The sequence below is a fragment of the Xiphias gladius genome, chromosome 8 (genome assembly GCF_016859285.1).
Source record: "Xiphias gladius isolate SHS-SW01 ecotype Sanya breed wild chromosome 8, ASM1685928v1, whole genome shotgun sequence".
Classification (NCBI taxonomy): Eukaryota; Metazoa; Chordata; class Actinopteri; order Istiophoriformes; family Xiphiidae; genus Xiphias; species Xiphias gladius.
The window spans coordinates 19,419,215-19,437,239 of record NC_053407.1 but is presented as its reverse complement, the minus strand read 5'-3'; the positions used below and the strand labels follow the sequence as shown (position 1 = coordinate 19,437,239).

General features: G+C 41.5%; 1 protein-coding gene across 1 annotated transcript; it reads right to left on the bottom strand.

The window, feature by feature from the left end:
- Window positions 1–431: 431 nt before the first annotated feature.
- On the bottom strand, window positions 432–8,379 carry LOC120793549 (vesicular glutamate transporter 2.1-like). Its single transcript, XM_040133738.1, has 12 exons — window positions 8,294–8,379; window positions 6,545–6,800; window positions 5,947–6,065; window positions 4,879–4,993; window positions 3,722–3,809; window positions 3,387–3,473; window positions 3,036–3,178; window positions 2,805–2,954; window positions 1,754–1,886; window positions 1,550–1,660; window positions 1,328–1,455; window positions 432–761 (listed from the first exon to the last, which is right to left on the bottom strand). Exons 1-12 carry the CDS (start codon window positions 8,377–8,379, stop codon window positions 432–434), a joined length of 1,746 nt encoding a protein of 581 aa, XP_039989672.1.
- Window positions 8,380–18,025: the final 9,646 nt, after the last annotated feature.

Here is an 18,025-nt window from a genome sequence, read left to right as displayed (position 1 = left end):
CAGTACATAAAACACATTTGAGAAACAGAATAGAATCTTGTTTTTAGAATACTTATAGTTTCAGTGCAATCAGAGTGGTATTTCAGAGAAAGACCCTATATGATGGTCAACTGCAGTGTCATCTGGCTCATGTTGTTCAAGTAGAGTGATGAGGTTTAGGTGCCTAAGAAGTAAAACAGGCCTGCAGTTTTCATTGCAACCGCTATCTGTATACTGAAGCTCTACTGTGGGTACATGTGATGAGAAACGGGAGAATCTAATGAGGATTGTTCTGCATTGCAATTAATTTCTTTACATTGGCTTTTTGAAACTAGTAGTAACTGTTTTACTTGAATACAAGGAATAGATTTAAATATCTAATATAATGCTTATTTGTGCAATCTGTGACGGAGAGTCTGTTTCTGTAAGCAGACTCTCCGCAACTGTCTGGTTTAGGAGTAGCCACGCTCAGCATACATCTTTCCCGCCGGTTCCTGTACATATTCCTCTGTCTTATCCCAGTCCTGCACCCAACCTCCGTTGAGCTGTGCAGTGGCCCCATAGCTTTTAGCCGGACCGCCCATGGCGCCGTAACCCTGCGTGATGTCACCCGTCTCCTCGGCCAGCTCGTCCTCGTCAATAAAGCCGCACTTCTCCTCGCTGGTTTCTTCAGGGTCGGCCCACGGCTGTTTCTCCCCGGACGCAAAGATCCCATAAAACACCACGCCCCCGTAATGCACAAGGGAAGCAATGAGGAAGACATACTGCCACTCTTCCCGGGTCTAGGGACAGAAAAGAGTTGTAGCCAGGCTGAGACACTTCTTAAATGCCCTCATTACCTATTTTCAGACTCAGCTTCTCAGTATGAGCAGCAGGGTCCTACATGGACACAACGTCTTCTGCCCAAGTTTGAAGAGTTTTGGTTATTTCACATGAGTGATTTTTGTATGTGTTTTTGTCTTTGCTCTTCTCACTGGTTTGATATGGGCAGAAAGAGGTGATGAGGGGATTCGGAAACATCTGAATCAAAATCTGATGACAGTTGTGAGGTTGTTTGCTTATGTTGCCAGGCCACTGTCTATCAAACCTGATCAAACCCCACCAACACAGTCTTGATGAAGCAGACTAGTCTTTTAGGATTAATATTGATACCTAACAATGTTTTGTTTTCTTTTTTTTTTTTTTTTTTGCAGACTTGAACTTTGATTCTTGCATATTTAGTAACAAATATTTAATATTATTGAGAAATACTTAAAATTTGAAACCGTGTTTTCAGAGACTTGACGGGTTACTATCTGCATGAATCTATACTGACATTCACAGAACCGTATGAATAGAAACGACTGACCTTGTTCTTTGTCATTGCTCCCACTATTAGAGGGCAGACCATCCCAGACAGTGTACCCACACCGTTGGATATGCCCATGAGGATGCTGGCATAGCGAGGAGCGATGTCTAAATGGTTGACATTGAAACCTAAAGCGGAAAGAGTGAAAATTCCAAGTTTGATGTTCATTTGAATAGATATGGGGAAGAATTTGAGTTAGAATACATTGTTTTTAGGACTCACCTGATATTGCAAAACCACTAAAACCCACTGCCAGAACTAAGAAAGAGATGGCCACCCCCTTACTGTGAGAATAACCAACCACCAATAAGAGAGTGGCCTCCATACCAAACCCTGGAAACAACAGGACAAAGAATTAACTGATGCACCACTGTCAAATATTTCCACAATATCATGGCAGCAAAGAGCTGCTGGTTAGAGCCTCACCTCCACAGTTCATGATTTTCCGGACCGTAGTGGTGGACATTATGTTGTGGGTCCGCAGGTAGTCCGCTAACTGGCCTCCTAGGGGCACGATGATAGTCATGACCAAGTGAGGGAGAGCCGACAGGATTCCAACCTGAGAAACCATCAGACACTTGTCACAAGTGATCTCTCGGTCTCAGAACAAATCTTTGCCTGCGTGTCTACTTCTGACTCCAGTGTCACTCCAAAGCAATAATTCACCTGGAGAACTCACAGCGCGCCTCCAGGCTCATCCTGAGGCTGAATTACAGCTGCCAAACCAGCTTGATTCATGCTTCATACTTTTATGGGAGGGCAAAGATTATGAAATTTTAAGATTAACTGGATTCTGTCAGAATCCAGTTAAGTTATCTACGAGTGGATATTGTACTGTGAGTACTTTTATGGATATTTTACTTATCCGTTCAGTATCAATGTTTTTTTTCGAGAACATATCCTCAGTATGTTAATAGAAAATTTAATCCAGTCGCCATTACAGTTCCTTCAATTTTGCTGTTGCAGTTTTGTTACACATAACATATTTTCTAGGAGACAGGGTTGCAATAACACCAGTAACAAAGCAGGAATACATACAACAAGAGTTACGTTCATAACACCCTTGCACCGGTGCACGCTGGAAGGTTTCCCTCCCCTCCTACCCCGGGAAGCTACAATATAAACTCACACAAACTATTAATTTTAGGTTTACTCTATTAAGAATTTTAATATTTGTCCTTAACCACCAAACAAAAAATAAAACTTTTGTCAGATCTAAAAATAACATTTTTAGACTACAAAAATAAATAAATGACTTTGCACTGTTAGAATTAAAATATATACACTGAATGAATGATCAGCATTTTTATACTTTTTTAGAAAATACTGGCGTCAAGAATCTTCTTATACAAATGAAACTGCACTGAAGGTGAGAAATTCATACCTGAGAAACTCTTTTATAATCTTGAAAAGTAGATCACGTGTGTTTAAAGATATTTCTAGCGCTGATACCAGGCATTATTAGGGATTTATTTACCTTGCTGATTTCAAAGCCAAACACCTCTTCAAAGTATGCAGGCTGGCTGATGAGGAGCAGATAGAAAGTCCAGCTCCTGCAGAAGTTGGCCACGATGATTGCATAGACGGGCATGGAGGAGAAAAATTTCCTCCAGGGGGTCTTGAATTTCTGTTAAAACAAACCGAATCAGCTGGATGTACAGTAACTGGTGTGGTGTTATAAATAGAGGGATACAGATTGAGAACTCACCTCCATTGCACCCATCAGCTGGGCACTTTCACCGATGCTCTCCTCGATGTAACGCCGCTCTTCATCGGTGATGGTCGGGTGCTCCGCTGGGCTCTCATAGGACACCAAGATCCAGAACATGTACCAAACAATCCCGAAGGATCCTGAATGGATCATGGGAGCGATGACGTCAAGAATCAAACACATCAGTCGATACAAACTTGGGGTGTGCAGCCAAATGTTGCTCAGACCCATAAAACTTTATTTTAAATTACAGTGGATATCCCAAAGTTTTCAAATATACCTTTTAAAAGTTACGTGGTCTTGCTTTAAGGTTTTAAAATTAAATCAGTCCATGAAGGTGAAACTCACCATACACATAGAAGACAGAGGACCATCCTGTGTACTGGACCAGGATCCCAGCCAGAGGCATGGCCACCACTGCACCAGCATAGGATCCTGAACAAGACAAAATATTATGACCAAGCAGAATTTGATCCTGGCTGCTTATTCAGAAAGCAGTGCAGTCCCAGTGTTTGGCGACAAATGTGTTCAGGACACATGTACACACATTTTAGGAGAAACATTTTGTCATTCTGAACCGTAAATTTCAGCGTATGAAGAAATGTGATGATAAAATCTGTATGACACTAATGAGCCAATCTTACATTTTCACAGAAACATGACTATGTGTGTAGATTTTGTACCACAGAAGGAGATGGTTGCCAGACGGCTTCTTTCCAGCGGTGGAGCCCATTTACTCCAGATCCCATGGCAGGCTGGGTAAGTCACCCCCTGCATGGTGACAAATTACATTACAGTCACACTATGATCTAATCAGATGATCTGAACACCAAAGAAATATGATTTTCTACCAACGTTAACATATTTTTTTCTCAATTTCATGGCCGATAATTGTCCTGTGATTTCACAAGCTGTTTGATTTTCTAAATGCATCAATAAAATCTATTTTTCCGCTCTCAGTCAATAGAATTTACATAATGTGAAGATGCTGCGCTTGATTGACGTAGTCTGTCCTTATTTGCCAAAGATGTACAGGACAAATTGTAGTTAATAACAAACAAACTGATATGCATTGTAGCTGACCTTTCTAATAGAGACTAATGGGTTAGGTGTGAGTCAGTGCAAATTCAAGCTGCCTACCCACTTCATGGAAGAAAAAAAACCGAATTGCTCCCATTAAATCTTCATTACACACTAAGTGGCATACAATCAACTATTGATAGACACAAATTGCTGGGGCTTGCAGTGTGAAACACCCTGAAATGCTAATGTTTCATTTGCAGTAATAAGTCGACGGTTGCTGAGCACAGGCGACTCTCTCTCTCTGTCTCTCTCTCGATGGTCATGAGTTGCTATTGAAGAGACGGTATGCAGCTAAACAAAAAAAACAAAAGATTGTGACCTTCAGTCTGATAATAGCATCTCTCTCTGAAGTATGTTCTTTCTCTGGAGCTGTGGGAGCTGCCTGTATCAAGTGCTTTTTATCCCTTTTGTTCTATGTGTTTTTCAATGTGAACATGGAGCTGTTTCGGCAAGGTAAACCAATACACAAAAACCCTCCTATTCAGGGTTTTATGTTGTTTGCTGTTTGTGGACTACTCTGGCAATTGTATACAGCATAATGAATGGTTTTTCTTTATAATGGGTGCCATTTTCCAGTGAAATCTCAAATGGAAAGCCGGGGAGTATGAACAGAGGATTTCTGTAAAACGCGGTTAATATTGAGTGACGGGACAATTTCATCCGGGGTCAAATGCAGCTCTCGGCTTGATAATGAGTAGAATCATTTTTCAGTCTTTTTGAAAGGTCAAGATCTGATGTGCAAAGCGTGCATCAGTACCTCCACCAACCCTTGTAGTATCCTCACAAAGATGACACATCCATAGTGCACCCGGGCGGCGGAGGGAATGAACATGTTCAGGGTGGATGTCAGCACGATGGCAGCCCCAAAAACTCTGGATTAACAGCATGTTGGGATTATTTGTCAAAATATAATCGAAACAAGATCATTTTATTCAGCAAAAAAACAGCGGCAATATTGATGGATTTCAAGTACTTCAAAGAGATTTAAACATTTAATAAATAGAAAACAGTCTGCAGAACGTTATATTGTAAAGTCTCAGCTACATATTGGATTAATAAACACTGATAAGGAAAATTAATCAGTGCTAATTGGATGCCACACACACGCACACAGAACAGGCAGCTATTCAGTTTCCAGGCGAGTGAGGACAGGAGGTGCTTGCAGCAGAAGGTGGGCTCAGCTGACTTGGCATGATGAAGCTCTCCGTCTTGCATCTTGTTTAGGCTCCATTTCCCTCATGAAAAAGAACATCTCTTTAACAGTCCTGTAATGGTAATGTACAGGGACCCACTGTATCTCCTCCTACAGTGTCACTGTTATACTTACATGCTTTTCTAAGGGGGACTTTTCTCTTAGTTTTCTTTTTTATTTTTGCTCTGTTCCTTTAGTCCAATTGCAGCTGCCTAATCGGTCGCCAGTGAATGAAATAACGTGCCATAGATGCGGTGCGGCTACTGAAGTCACACCACCATCATTACTTAGAGCCGCCTTTCACACGAGGCTTCGGCCGGTCTGGTTGCCATGCCTCTGAACATAAAGGATTAGACGTGGTCGTCCCGTGGGAGCTCATTAACATGAGCAGGCACGCCTGGCGGGCATCAGCCAAATCCCCAGTTTATCTGCCGTAAGGTCAGACTCCCCTCCTCGAGCCCGACATCTATACGGCTGACTAGCGCGAATATTACACCCACATTTCCATTATAAAATTTCAAAAGGAACGTGTCTACGACGGGGAAACTGGTATTTAGAAAAAGCCTTTTCGATACACTCCCCCTACACTATTTGTCCATAGTTTAATTGAAAAATGATGGGGGGCGCTTTTACCTGTTTGCAGCCAGTCTTGAGGAGATATATCCTCCCGGAATCTGGGTAATTATGTAGCCCCAGAAGAAGGATCCGTGAATCATTCCCACGGTCTCGGGGTCCCAGTTGAATTTCGCTTTCTTTCAGACACAGAGAAATAAAGACCAAAAAAAGAAAAAGAAAAGAAAAGAAAAAGAAAACAGCAATACTAATTCAATTTCCCTCCGGTTAAATATATTGAAACAGGTGTGCAGTATTGATACGTATTCGCTGACAGTGCAATTTAAAAAGCCTCTTTTCCAGGTGTGAAATATTGTAAAACAGTTTCATCTGATGCTTAAATACTTTAGCAGCTACACTTAAATGAGGTGATGGATCGACTAATAGAAGCAACAAATATTTCAGGAAAATTATGAATGCAAATAAAACAACCTGCACCCAATTGCTGCTGCTTTCTATGCTATGCAGGGCCATCACCTAAAAAAAAAAACAATTTAAAAAAAAAACGAGAGGCACATGGAGGATAAGTTGGGGTTTAACCAGTACAACTATCCACCAGTCCGGCGGCTCCTGCCCTCGGCACCTATCCAACATTGAGGGGGGCGGGGTTTACAGGCACCTCTTTGATGATGATCTTGCCGTTTTGATGGATTGTGCTGTTGTTGACCATGCTGACGATGGCCACACCCAGGTTACACCGGATACCGAAGGAGATGCAGAAGCCGAGCCCGCTCAGCATAGCGATGATGTATCTGCGCGGAAGCCCGAAGCATGTGCAGTCGCACAGGGGCGTCTTCCGCTCCTGGTCCGCCCTGGGTCTCCCATCCTCCGTCAGCTCGATCGCCTCACCTGTTTGCTGCCGCTTCTCCAGCCTCCTGCACGACAAGCCGAGCATATGCTTTTTTTTTTTTTTTTTTTTTTGTTAAGGTTAAATTCGTGGTCGAGACTCGGATTTATGAGATTAAACATCCAGGCCGGTTCAGCTGCTTTTAAAGGCAAGCAGAACCGAGAACTGCCAGTGGCAAATTTAGCCTTTCATTCATCATTTTGTCGATTTTCTGCAAAAACAGCAAAAAATAAATCTCCTCCTAACACTATGTATTTATTCCCACACATCTTTCAGGCTGCTTGCAGCTCCTGCTACATAGAAAACCAGCTCTCATCTTTGCATTGTGGTCTGTCAGTTACAGGCCTTAACAATGTCTACGTTTTGTTCTTCTAACTTGACACAGGCCCCTTAAAGCCTGCACTGATTTAGTTAAAGTCAAGCTGTTCTTTTTTTTTTTGTTTTTGTTTTTGGTCGTTCCCTGCTGAAATTCTCCGTATTGCTGTAAGAGAAAAGGCTGGTTGGCAAAAGGAAGAGAAAATGACCCTCGTACCGCATTGCAGCAACCATCGGCACGAGCGCTGTTTACACTTAATTTCTCTCTTTTCCATTTTTGATTCGCCCTCGCGAGCGAGGCGCTGGCGCTTCCTTTCCCTTACAGTCGGAATTGGTTCACGGAAATTTGAGGTCGATTCAAAAAAAACCTAACATTGAAATGCGAAGGCCTCGTCCGGTGAAATATCAGGCCTCTTGGAGATTTTTTTTTATTTTTTTTTTTTTTCCTGTCACAGCTTTGAGTCACGTTTCTGCGTTGCAGCTTGAAATCAAGTTCAACAACTGAAAGTCATTTCAGGAGCGGAAAAAAAAACAGAAAACCAATGAAAAAGATCCCACAGAAGTGCGGATCTAAACATGCTCCGTATTTAGAGATTTTCTGCTTCAACACTGGCCATTTTATTCGCACACCCAATAAGAATGAAAACAATTCAATTGTATACGTCTGGAAAAAAAACTGTTCCCTTACACCCCGCTCCCCCCTACTCTCTTTTTAAAATGGAGATCTGTTTGCTCCGCAGCCAGTTACCAGGTTTCCTTTAGACTGCATTTCACTTAGGTTTTTGTGACAGAACAAAGAATATAGGAAGTCAATTGATACGAAGTCCATCGATCTTGAATTGATGCAGATGGATACATAAGGTCATAGATATCCTCCGACCTTGTGTCACGACTCGCTCTGTTTCATTAATTATTAAAATAACACCCACAGCTGCTGGTGGAGGGGATCATCCTCCAGGGAAATATCTGATCCTTAAACATGCGGGGCCGCACGACTCTGCGTTCAGCATCCCCGTCCGCGGTTCATCTCATAAAGACGACATTTGCCTCCTGATTAGATTTTAATTCAGGAACAAGCACATTCAAACACAGTGCGTGGTCTCACGTGCGAGCTCAACATCTGGGTAATTCCCGTGCCCCGTGTCTCACAACAGATCTAATTCAGTGGTTTAAAGACGTGCACAAATGTTAAGGTCTTCGCCTTACCTGTACAGATTCCCGAGGGCCTTTCCCGCGATTTGTTTCAGTCCCTCTTTAGAGGTAGGGAGAGCTCTCTCCTTGCCTGGCTCCATATCCAAATGATCTTTAAAAAAAATAATTCTATAATACTATGGCAAATGGCAGGGCAGCAATAATGAGCATATTGTTAAGGTATTAATCCAAATAACACGCCTCTTTCTTTTAAACAGAAAACGTCTCGATGTCCTGAAGAGATGAGCCAGAAAATGGAGAAAGGGGAGAAACACGATCAGTGTGAAAGGGCTGGTTTCACAGTCACAAAACAGCAGTCAAATAAGTCCGCTCTTGCCTTGCGCAATGTTAATCCGTGCAGTGCCATGTTAAGATCCAGTCGGTGATTATACAACTGACAAACTGAAAGTTAATTTTTAAAAAAAAAAAAAAAAGAGAAAAAGAAAAAAAAGAAAAAAAAAAAGTGAAATGTTTATGTTAAAATTCTGCGGAGAAATTGAGGCCGGGGATGTGGAAAGCTCCAGCCGGTGGAGGCTAGCGGGGCTCCGGTCCAATCTGAGGTGAGGATCTCCGGTGAGGCAGCAGGCGGTGCAGGCTTCAGCACCGCGGACAGCTCACAGCTCGTCTACCTGCCAGCGGCGCCGCGCAGCGCCCCTCCTCCCTCCGTCCCTCTAATTCAATTACCCGGCTGGAACCGTTTTGTTCTAAAAACGTCCGCAGTGTCACCATGCGATGTTCTAGTTGTCCCGATGTTCTCAGCGGCGAGTTTTTGTTTTAGTTCCCAGAATGTTCTTTCTAAAAGTAGGAACGCGCTCTCTAAAAACCTTATTTAAAAAAACGTCTTGCGATATACATTGTCAGAACATTGTGCCCTAACATTCGTGAAACATTTTTCGGAGGCAGGTCTTTTAGAACGTTTCCAGACTGTTCTTTAAGTTAGTTTACGTTTTATCAAAACAAAAATATTTGAACCTTACGAGAAAACGTTTTCGAAACTCGATGTTAGGGTTTGGCTCTTAGGGTTTGCGGTTATACCCTAGCGAGCACACACCCCCCACTGGCCGGTGCCCCGCTGGCCCTGGTGCATGTCGGGGGAATTTGGGCGGCGGAAGAACGGGGTTTGACCCCGTTGGCCCGAGGGGTGGCACCTAAGGGAAGGCAATGCGGTCGCAAGCGTTGACGGGGTTCAGCCTCTGGGTAGCATGAATGCGCTTCCCAGAGTTCGTCGCAATGGGCCCAACGTTTTAAATATCCCGTCTGACATTTTGGCCTAAGGGTGATGGTGACACCAAAAAAAAAAACTTCCACAGAGTGATGGCACTCAAAGTTCTGCAGAGAATCACTACTATTTTACAGATTTTTTTCCCCGAATTATTACGATCAAACGCCTTCAGTAAAGCCTTAACACAAGATTGTAAAAATAACTGTTTTATTTGGCAGACAAAATAAAAAAAGTGTGAAAATAAAATTGTTATGATATCGATGCATCTACCAATGTTCTTTATTCACATATACGTGTTTGTGTGTGTGTGTGTGTGTGTGTGTGTGTGCGTGTGTGTGCGTGTGTGTATACACATCCAGCATTGCATCTCATCTACTGGGGAACAGCGCAGCGTGAAGTCACCACCCAGCAGGACTCAACTCGTGACCACAAGCGCCGTCATCTGAGAGATGGTGCCCCGGGGTTTAACCTTTCACTCCGCTGCATTTTACCGGCTGGACTGACAGGACCACACCTGGCCAGCCGCCTCGCAAACACAGCGACGAGTGACATGGCGGTGGTCTGGGTCAGGGTAATGTTAGTCAGGCTGCAAAGGGGAAATGATGGGGTCGTTGCGTATCGACTCTCCAGCAACGTATTTCACAAACGAACAACTTACGGGGCCGTGTACTCTGCCAGAGAGTGTCGTGAAGGATGGAATCAGATTGCGCTCTGCTGGACAAACTATGTGATGACACCATTTCTAAATCACCCCAAACATCTTTTTCTGCGCTATTTCTATTAAAAAAATAAATTCAAATTGGCGAATATCGGACAACATATACAAAAATAACAATATTTATCTGGGATAGGCTACTATCAGTCGATAAAATCCACGAGAATGGTGTAGGATCATATTTTCATGTCTTTCAAAATGATTGCCAACAAACAAATACGTTTTTTTTTTCTTAAAAAAAGCGGAAGACAGCATTTTTTTTTTTTTTTTTAATGGATATGGTTACGAACTACCATTTACAACAACGTATATTGCTATAAAACTTATTAGAAAACTCAGGCTTTTCTTTCGCCAAGTAGATGAAATCACAATCAATAAGTGAGACTCGACTTTTATGGCGTGGAAGTGCCGTCACGTTTCACGCCAAGTGCGACGCGCACCGACGTCGTATGCGGCATCGAAATTCACCACGAACAACTACAAGCGTTCTCTCGCTTTTGACCACCACCAGAGGGCGACATAACCCCCTATGCCGCCAGCTCAGGCAAGCGTTATTGATCCATCCGCTTTCCTTCATATTTTATTTCTTATGTCACCTCTCCTGCCTCCCTCACATCAACTTATCGTTCAAAATAAACGGACAATTCGTGACATTTTAATTCCTCGATTGGTCACTACGAGGGGGGTTTTTATGCTTCTTTATCTAACAGTGTCAGGTGGATCGGGATGCTGCTTTAAATTATATTTTAGTCTCATATGTTTAGATGATATAAAATGTTTTGGTACATACTGTATATTTGGTATAATGGTATTTATATAAGATATTAAGAGTATGAGGACTGTTTCAAAACTGCAACAGCACATCAGCATGTAGCTTTATAGCTTCTGTTGATGGCAAAACTCCATTTCATTAAAGCTCGTTACCTCTCTCTTTAGCTTGTCATCATCACACAAACAACTGAACCCACTTCTCCTTTTCATTGTGCTAAGGGATCGTATGGGGGTTGGAATATCTAGCTGGTAAATAAATGCACTAGACTTATTAAGCTAGCTTCCCTGACTGACCTCATGCACGCCAGTAGCCACGTAAGTTAAGCTACCTTAAGGTTCGCCAGCTGTCAGCAGCAGCTTACTTGCCTCTGAACAGGATTGTATAATATTCACCTGTGAGTTGATAAAGAATCTCTCTATGACTTCCGTCATTTGCGATGAACGACTCCATGACTAGTACCTGAATCCCGACTTCTGCTCTCTGTCTTCATTTTCTTAATTTTTCTTTTGGCAGTGCCGGAGGCATATTTGTGTTTTGGAGGTGCCAGCATTGCAAAATGATTGAAGGGACAGTTGCCGCAGCACCTGTGCCAATCAAATCCATCCACTGACATGATTGATATGGGGGTTCCCTGGGTCAGAGAGATGTTGACGAGGAGGGGGCCCCCTGTCCTGGGTCAGAGCCACTGATTGGCTTTACGTCTCCCAGCGACTTTAGTTCAAAATTTAAAAAGAGGGATTCGTGGGGCGCTACGCAATTGCGTATTCAGTGTATAGGACGGGCTGGCATTGCTAATATCACTAGCATGCTAATGCGCTCATTGCAAATAGCATCTCACTTGAACTCAGTTCCCTTTCTGCAGGTTGCGATATGCCTGTTATCCATTGGTAAAACTCTTAATGGGCATTTTACTCTCGAGCAGCTTTTACGACATTCACACGCCTCGCCTGTTCTCTCTCTCTCTAGCCCGTGGCTTCACTCTACAGGGTGAAGCCTTTACATCCTCTACCTTTCCACTGACAAGTTGGTAACAACCAATGTGACAAGACACTACAGGCAAAACATTGTTTTATTCATTCCGTGGCCAAGTTTGAGATTTTGGGCTATCTTGCTTCCATAACATGTCTTCTTTCGGACTAGTGGAAAGGACTGCTACGTAGACTAGCACGTAGCAGTCCTTTCCGAGCTCAGTTTGTTGTTTCATCTGAACTCAAAAACAATGGGGTGCTCTGGTAGCTCATCTGGTAGAGTGTGTACCACATAGAGAGGCTGAGACCTTACCGCGGTGGCCCCGGGTCCGAAATTAAGCCTGTTCCCTTTAAGACCTACTAGTTTAGGGTTAAGCCTCTGCCTGAAGCAGGAACCTTTTATAAAAAACATTCCTAGAGTAAAAAATACACCCATCAGCCGGTGTCAGGCTCGGTTGAGATACTGTAGCTAAAAAACATTCCTGAGTGTAATCTAATATTATGACCCTGGAAAAACATTTTTTGCTTTTGCTTTTTGAATGTTCTTTTTTTTTTGTTATCATGTAATTGGTCCCCTGTCAAAACATCTCAAACATCCTCTGTTTGTTCAGTCAAATCATTCTTAGTTAGTTAAACTTTTAACCTTGTAGGAACATTATTTGAAATAATAAATACATTCTACATTCTTTTGTACAAAAATTAAATTAAAAACATGATTAGAAATTGAAGGTACTATTAGCCAATGTTGTGGGAACATTCCCTGCTAGCTGGGATTGCACCTTAAGGTACATCCATGTTGCCTTCAGCCCCCAGATACCAACTGGTGAGGGATGAAAAACCATTCTGTCAAAAGATATTCCCTCACTTGGTGTGGTTGATGCTGCTGTTGTGCTGTCTGTTGCATATGTTGTTATATGATAATCAAAGCAGCTCAAAGCAAGCATATTTTATCCATCATACCCCATTCAGTCCATTCTCCAGTGAGCCCCCTGGGTGGATGGGGGAATGTCACCTGAAAATTTTAAATTACCAATAGATGAAAATTTCAGAACCATCTTGTGAAAGTGCACTACGGCCAGATCACACGCTTTTAGATAGGTGCCGCCCGAAAATCTTACTATTTGTTTATTCATACTGAAAATAAACAACATTGGTTGGGATGAAAACTAAGAATAATGAACATCTGCAAGCATAAACCATACTGTCTTATATGACCATGTACACTAATTATTACTTGTTTGCTACAGGTGACGGTAGCAGCAACTAATACGATGTTAGTTCAACGGAACCTTCCCACAAAGCAGACACTGTTTGGTTTTTGTGTGCTGCAACTGAACATGCAGTGATGTCTGTGCATACTTTCATGCAAACCGAAAGCCTGGCTCTGAGACATAGCAAGAAAAGCTTGCTTTGTCTCAGCTGCAGTAAAGTTTAGCTTGAACCTAATAATATCAGGTGGCACCACTGGGGGTGTTCATGGATGTAGTTGTGTGTGTGTGTGTGTGTGTGTGTGTGTGTGTGTGTGTGTGTGTGTGTGTGTGTGTGTGTGTGTGTGTGTGTGTGTGTGTGTGTGTGTGTGTGTGTGTAGAGGGTATTTCTTTACCTCAAACATGTTTCTGAGGTTCTCTGTCCATATAGTTTGCTGAATTGGTATCTACTACTGCAGAAAGACAGAAAAAGAAAAAAAACAACTGTTACTATATTTATATGGTTTTCTCTATATTTTAAAGAACCTGCACCTAACATGAATTGGTGACTCTGTAAGTTTGAGTGAGTTACAAACGAATTCTATAGCATGTAAAAAAAACAGAGAAAGAGAGAGATAAAAAACAAATTTAACATCGGACTGGTTTGGATATGGGAAATGTCCTCAGAAAATATTTCTTCCTCTCGTTGTATTGTTCTGGTCCTGTTTAAATTTGTAATTGTCTGAAAATCTTTTCTTTTTTAGAATTTTAGTTTTTTTAACTTAAAAATAAAAGTAGATACAGTAAAACATTAAAGTTTAAGTGCTACAGCGTCATAGCTCAGTGCTAGCTATTCCACATAATAAATAATAAAGCCTGGTTAAATGTTAAGTGAAATGTATTAAACATATTAGGGGAGGTTAAGACTGAACACTATGTCTTTGCATTATTCTTTTCATGTGATATATGTGATAGATTACATCTGGAACAGTCCTGCCTCTAATCAAAACTTTCTCACGGGATTTTGGCGAATCGACTGCCCTCCCTGAATCAACACATTGCATGCTGTCATGGAGAAATGGACCTTCCTCATCATATAGCTGTCCATCTGTGGGAGTGAGCCAAAGCAGTGTTTGCCCTTGGAGGAGCTCCTGCCTGAGTAGCTATTTGAGAACCTGCAAAATAACTTCATATTCCACTTTCGTCTCCAACAACCCCAGATAAAACAATGGATAAACAAACTTTAGTCAACAGCATTTCAAGCTTTATACAGCTAAACACGGTGGGATGGGAGACTGGCTACATGATCATCCTAGCCAATTTGCCCGACTGCTATGCATAACTGGGTGCTCTGTTTAAAACATCATTATTGGGAGTTCTTCTGGCAGGGTGCTGGTGAACATAGTAGCAGGGCAAAGTTCCTAAGGCTAGGGCCTGGTTAGTTTGGAACGCTTGGCTTCTCCTCTGTTCAAGGAAGTATAAGTAAATACATACATTTGCACTGAGTTCATGTATTCAGGTTTTTTCAGTGCCTTACTGAAAGATTTACTCGGCGTTTGTGGTGAGTTTGTCTGCATTAAATTTGTTGTATTGAAAAGAAAAGCTTGACCTGAAGCTTTGGTGGTGATTTGTGTTGTGTTTATGCAGACACAGCAGACGGAGCCCAAGAGACATGTGAAAGTCTTAAGTCTGTAAGGGTGTATGGAGGAGGATGAAATGTTTTCTGGAATTCATTATTGATTTTTATAGTTCTCTTGTTAAAATGTAATAATTCCTTAACCCAACAAACTATGGACTGAGATCTACATGTTGCACACATTGTATATAAACACCAGCATACATCTGGATCATGTAGTAGATAGACATTAACCTGAAATTACCTATTTCACATAGAGTTTATCTTTAATATTCAAAGGAGCCCATTAGGAACAATATGCTCAATTATAGTCACTGAATGAAGTGTTTAGTTGTTTCCTCTGACATTTTCTCTCTTGCTAATAGAAAGCAAAAGTCAAACGGAACATGGCTTACAGAATTTCACAGACAAAAGGATCTCGCTTTAGTGTACATGAGATAAATGAAAATACTAACGAGCACTATTGTTCCCCAACATTGACAATAACAACAGCTTAACACCGTTTTCAAGTAGATGGGCTCCCCTAGCCGACAAGGAATCTTTCCTCCCATCAGTATTACCATGTTACACCTAACGCACACAACAAATGTTTGGCCTCTGTTTTTGCATCTCATTCATGACATTTTAATCACAAAGATAAGCTAAGTATCTTCTTTTTTGTTTTAAAGATAAATACCTGGCAATCTTTCAAAAACTCTGGTGGTCATTTGACATCACTTAATACTATCTTGAAGGAATTTTCAGAATCCTCAAACAACTCGTATGTTAGTCTGGATCAAGACATTTTCTGTCCAAAGTGTAAATTCAATTCAGTTTCAGCTTCTAAAATGTGAGAATTTGATGCTTTTCTTTGTCATATACAATAGTAAACTGAATGTCTTTGGATTTTGGACTGCTGGCTGCACAAAACAAGCCATCTGAAGACGTAACTTTGGACTCTTGTAACAGGCATCTTTCACAATTTCTGGACATTATATTGACCAAACAGTTAATCAGCAAACATCAACAAAGAAAATAATCAGTACACTAATCAATAATGAAAGGAATCATTAGTTACGGCTCTAACAAAGATAGATATCTGTTAATAAAATAAAATTCTGTTGATGCATAGTACAAATCAAGCAAGGAGATGTGCATTACCTCTGGCTGCCATCTTTGTTACATCTTCCATAGACTGTATGAAAACCATGATTCTGCAGTGAATGCTAGTTAGGTAGCATTTACGTCATCTGGAGTTTTAAAACTTAACTTTTAGAAAAATTAATCCAATATTGATCAGACATTAGATTTACAAACTGGAGTTGCAACTGCGACTTTGTAATATTTTAAGAAATAATCTGTAATAAAAACAATACTTAACAAACTATCTCGCCATCAGCACCGGCTACGACCATTATCTTTACAGTTTCTGTTGCCCCCAGGTCTTGTGTCGTTTGCGAAGGTTCCTTTCAAAAGAATGAATCTTTTGGATGAACAAACTGAAATGAATCACTTCCTGAAACGATACGTTGATTTCTCAGTTCAGTGGAGCTCTCAGTCAGTTGAGAGCGAACTTGCGGGGATACACTCACATTCTTTTCTCTGAGCTAATGGCTAATGTAGCGTAGAGTAGCACAAAAGACAGTGTGGAGACTCAATGGTGGTGCTGCCATGAGAGGAAAAGAGCCACTGTCTTGAGTGAATCAACGCTGCATGTTCAGGGATTCGTTCACTGACCATACCACACAGTGAACGTGGGTCCCGAGTGACAGCGGGTCAAACTGCCAGAATCCGGCCCAGCAAGTTCAAGAGCAATGCCAAACTGCGGATCAGTTAAAAAGACGTAGACGTTATTAAAAACCACCGTTCATCTCAGATATTCGGAGAGGAAAGTTGAAAGCATCAAGTGTTATAAACGGAGTTCGGCGTGTTTGTCAAAGCAACAGCGCTTCTGGTTCTGGAAACCGGGGAGCAAAAGGAACGTCTACCGTTCGGCCGTGTTTCAGGTTAGTGAGTGGGACTACGCCGTCGGAGCTCGCACGAAGAACTGAGCGATTCGGTGAACGAATCTTTTGAACAAATCTTTCTATTTAATCTTTTTAATGAACTGATTCTAGTGATTCAGAACACCAAAAAGAACTGCTGATAACATCACTATTGACCTGACTTCAACACTGTTTTGATTCTTATAGAGAGGGTAACATTACGCCCCTTAGTTTTCGACATAGGTATGAGAGGCAGAATTGCAATAGAAGAGAATGTTTAGATGAGTTTACTTATTTTCTGGTATCACTACCTGGAACAAGCAGATACAAAATGCAGCCTACAGTATATCTGTATGGCTGATATTGTGCGATATGAGGACTTTTCTAACATAAAAAAATAGTATAGAGGAAATAAATACGAAAAAAAAACTGTGTTTAGAGGTAAATAGTCCTAGATTTTCCAGATATGTCTTCAGCGATGCAGGAGCTGATTGGGATTCATCGTCATTCAAAGGTGCGGGGTCCAGGAATCGTCGCAAAAAGGTATTGCCAACTGTTTGATTTATGTTATACAATTAGTGGCTCGGCTCAATTCATGACTAGTTCAGTCCAGTCGTATTCATGCAGATGTGCAGCATCATCAGCTGACGCGTCTCTCTATTACAGCTTACCCCTCACACCAACTCTGTTTGCTGCCTCAGCTCCCTCCACCACCCCATACACCCTCCTTGTGTCTTTTATCTTTTGGTAATGTTGACTTAACTCAGATTTAATGTTCATGTATGTTTGTTAAGGGGGATCGGTTCCCCCAGTGGAATCCTGCTCACTGTTTGGATTCTTTTAGGGCTTCCTCAAAGAGATTTCCAACAAATCTCACTGTTTAAACCAATTGCCATTAAGGTCAGTTCCTTGACCCAAGTGTCTCTGACTTATGTGTGTCTCTGACAAATTATGGTTTGTTTATCTGCATCCACACAAACTTTGTAATATTAATACAAATGCAACAAACACATACAGAGACAGATGACTGAGATTATCATTTCACCTTGAACGGCATTCTCACGTTGATGCGAACTGGATGTTCCATTTAAGAACCCCAGGTCTCTCTCTACTTATACTCACTCCAATCTACTTCAAAAACAGTCAATGCGCATTATTCTGTTGTATTCTGTTCTGTTGTTTTCTAGCCACGTTTGATATTTGATCTAAAATGATGGCATACTTTCCTTTCATACCACAAAAGATTCACCTTTGTTTCTGTATGAAATTAATAATAAACATAC

Bases quoted from the DNA above. Each gene is read 5' to 3' on its own strand.
- LOC120793549 (XM_040133738.1), bottom strand. From the start codon at position 8,379: ATGGAGCCAGGCAAGGAGAGAGCTCTCCCTACCTCTAAAGAGGGACTG. The intron at 3,179-3,386 runs GTGAGTTTCACC...TGATCCATTCAG, and splicing joins CTCTGTCTTCTATGTGTATG to GATCCTTCGGGATTGTTTGG. The intron at 1,887-2,804 runs GTAAATAAATCC...ATGGTTTCTCAG, and splicing joins TTGGCTTTGAAATCAGCAAG to GTTGGAATCCTGTCGGCTCT.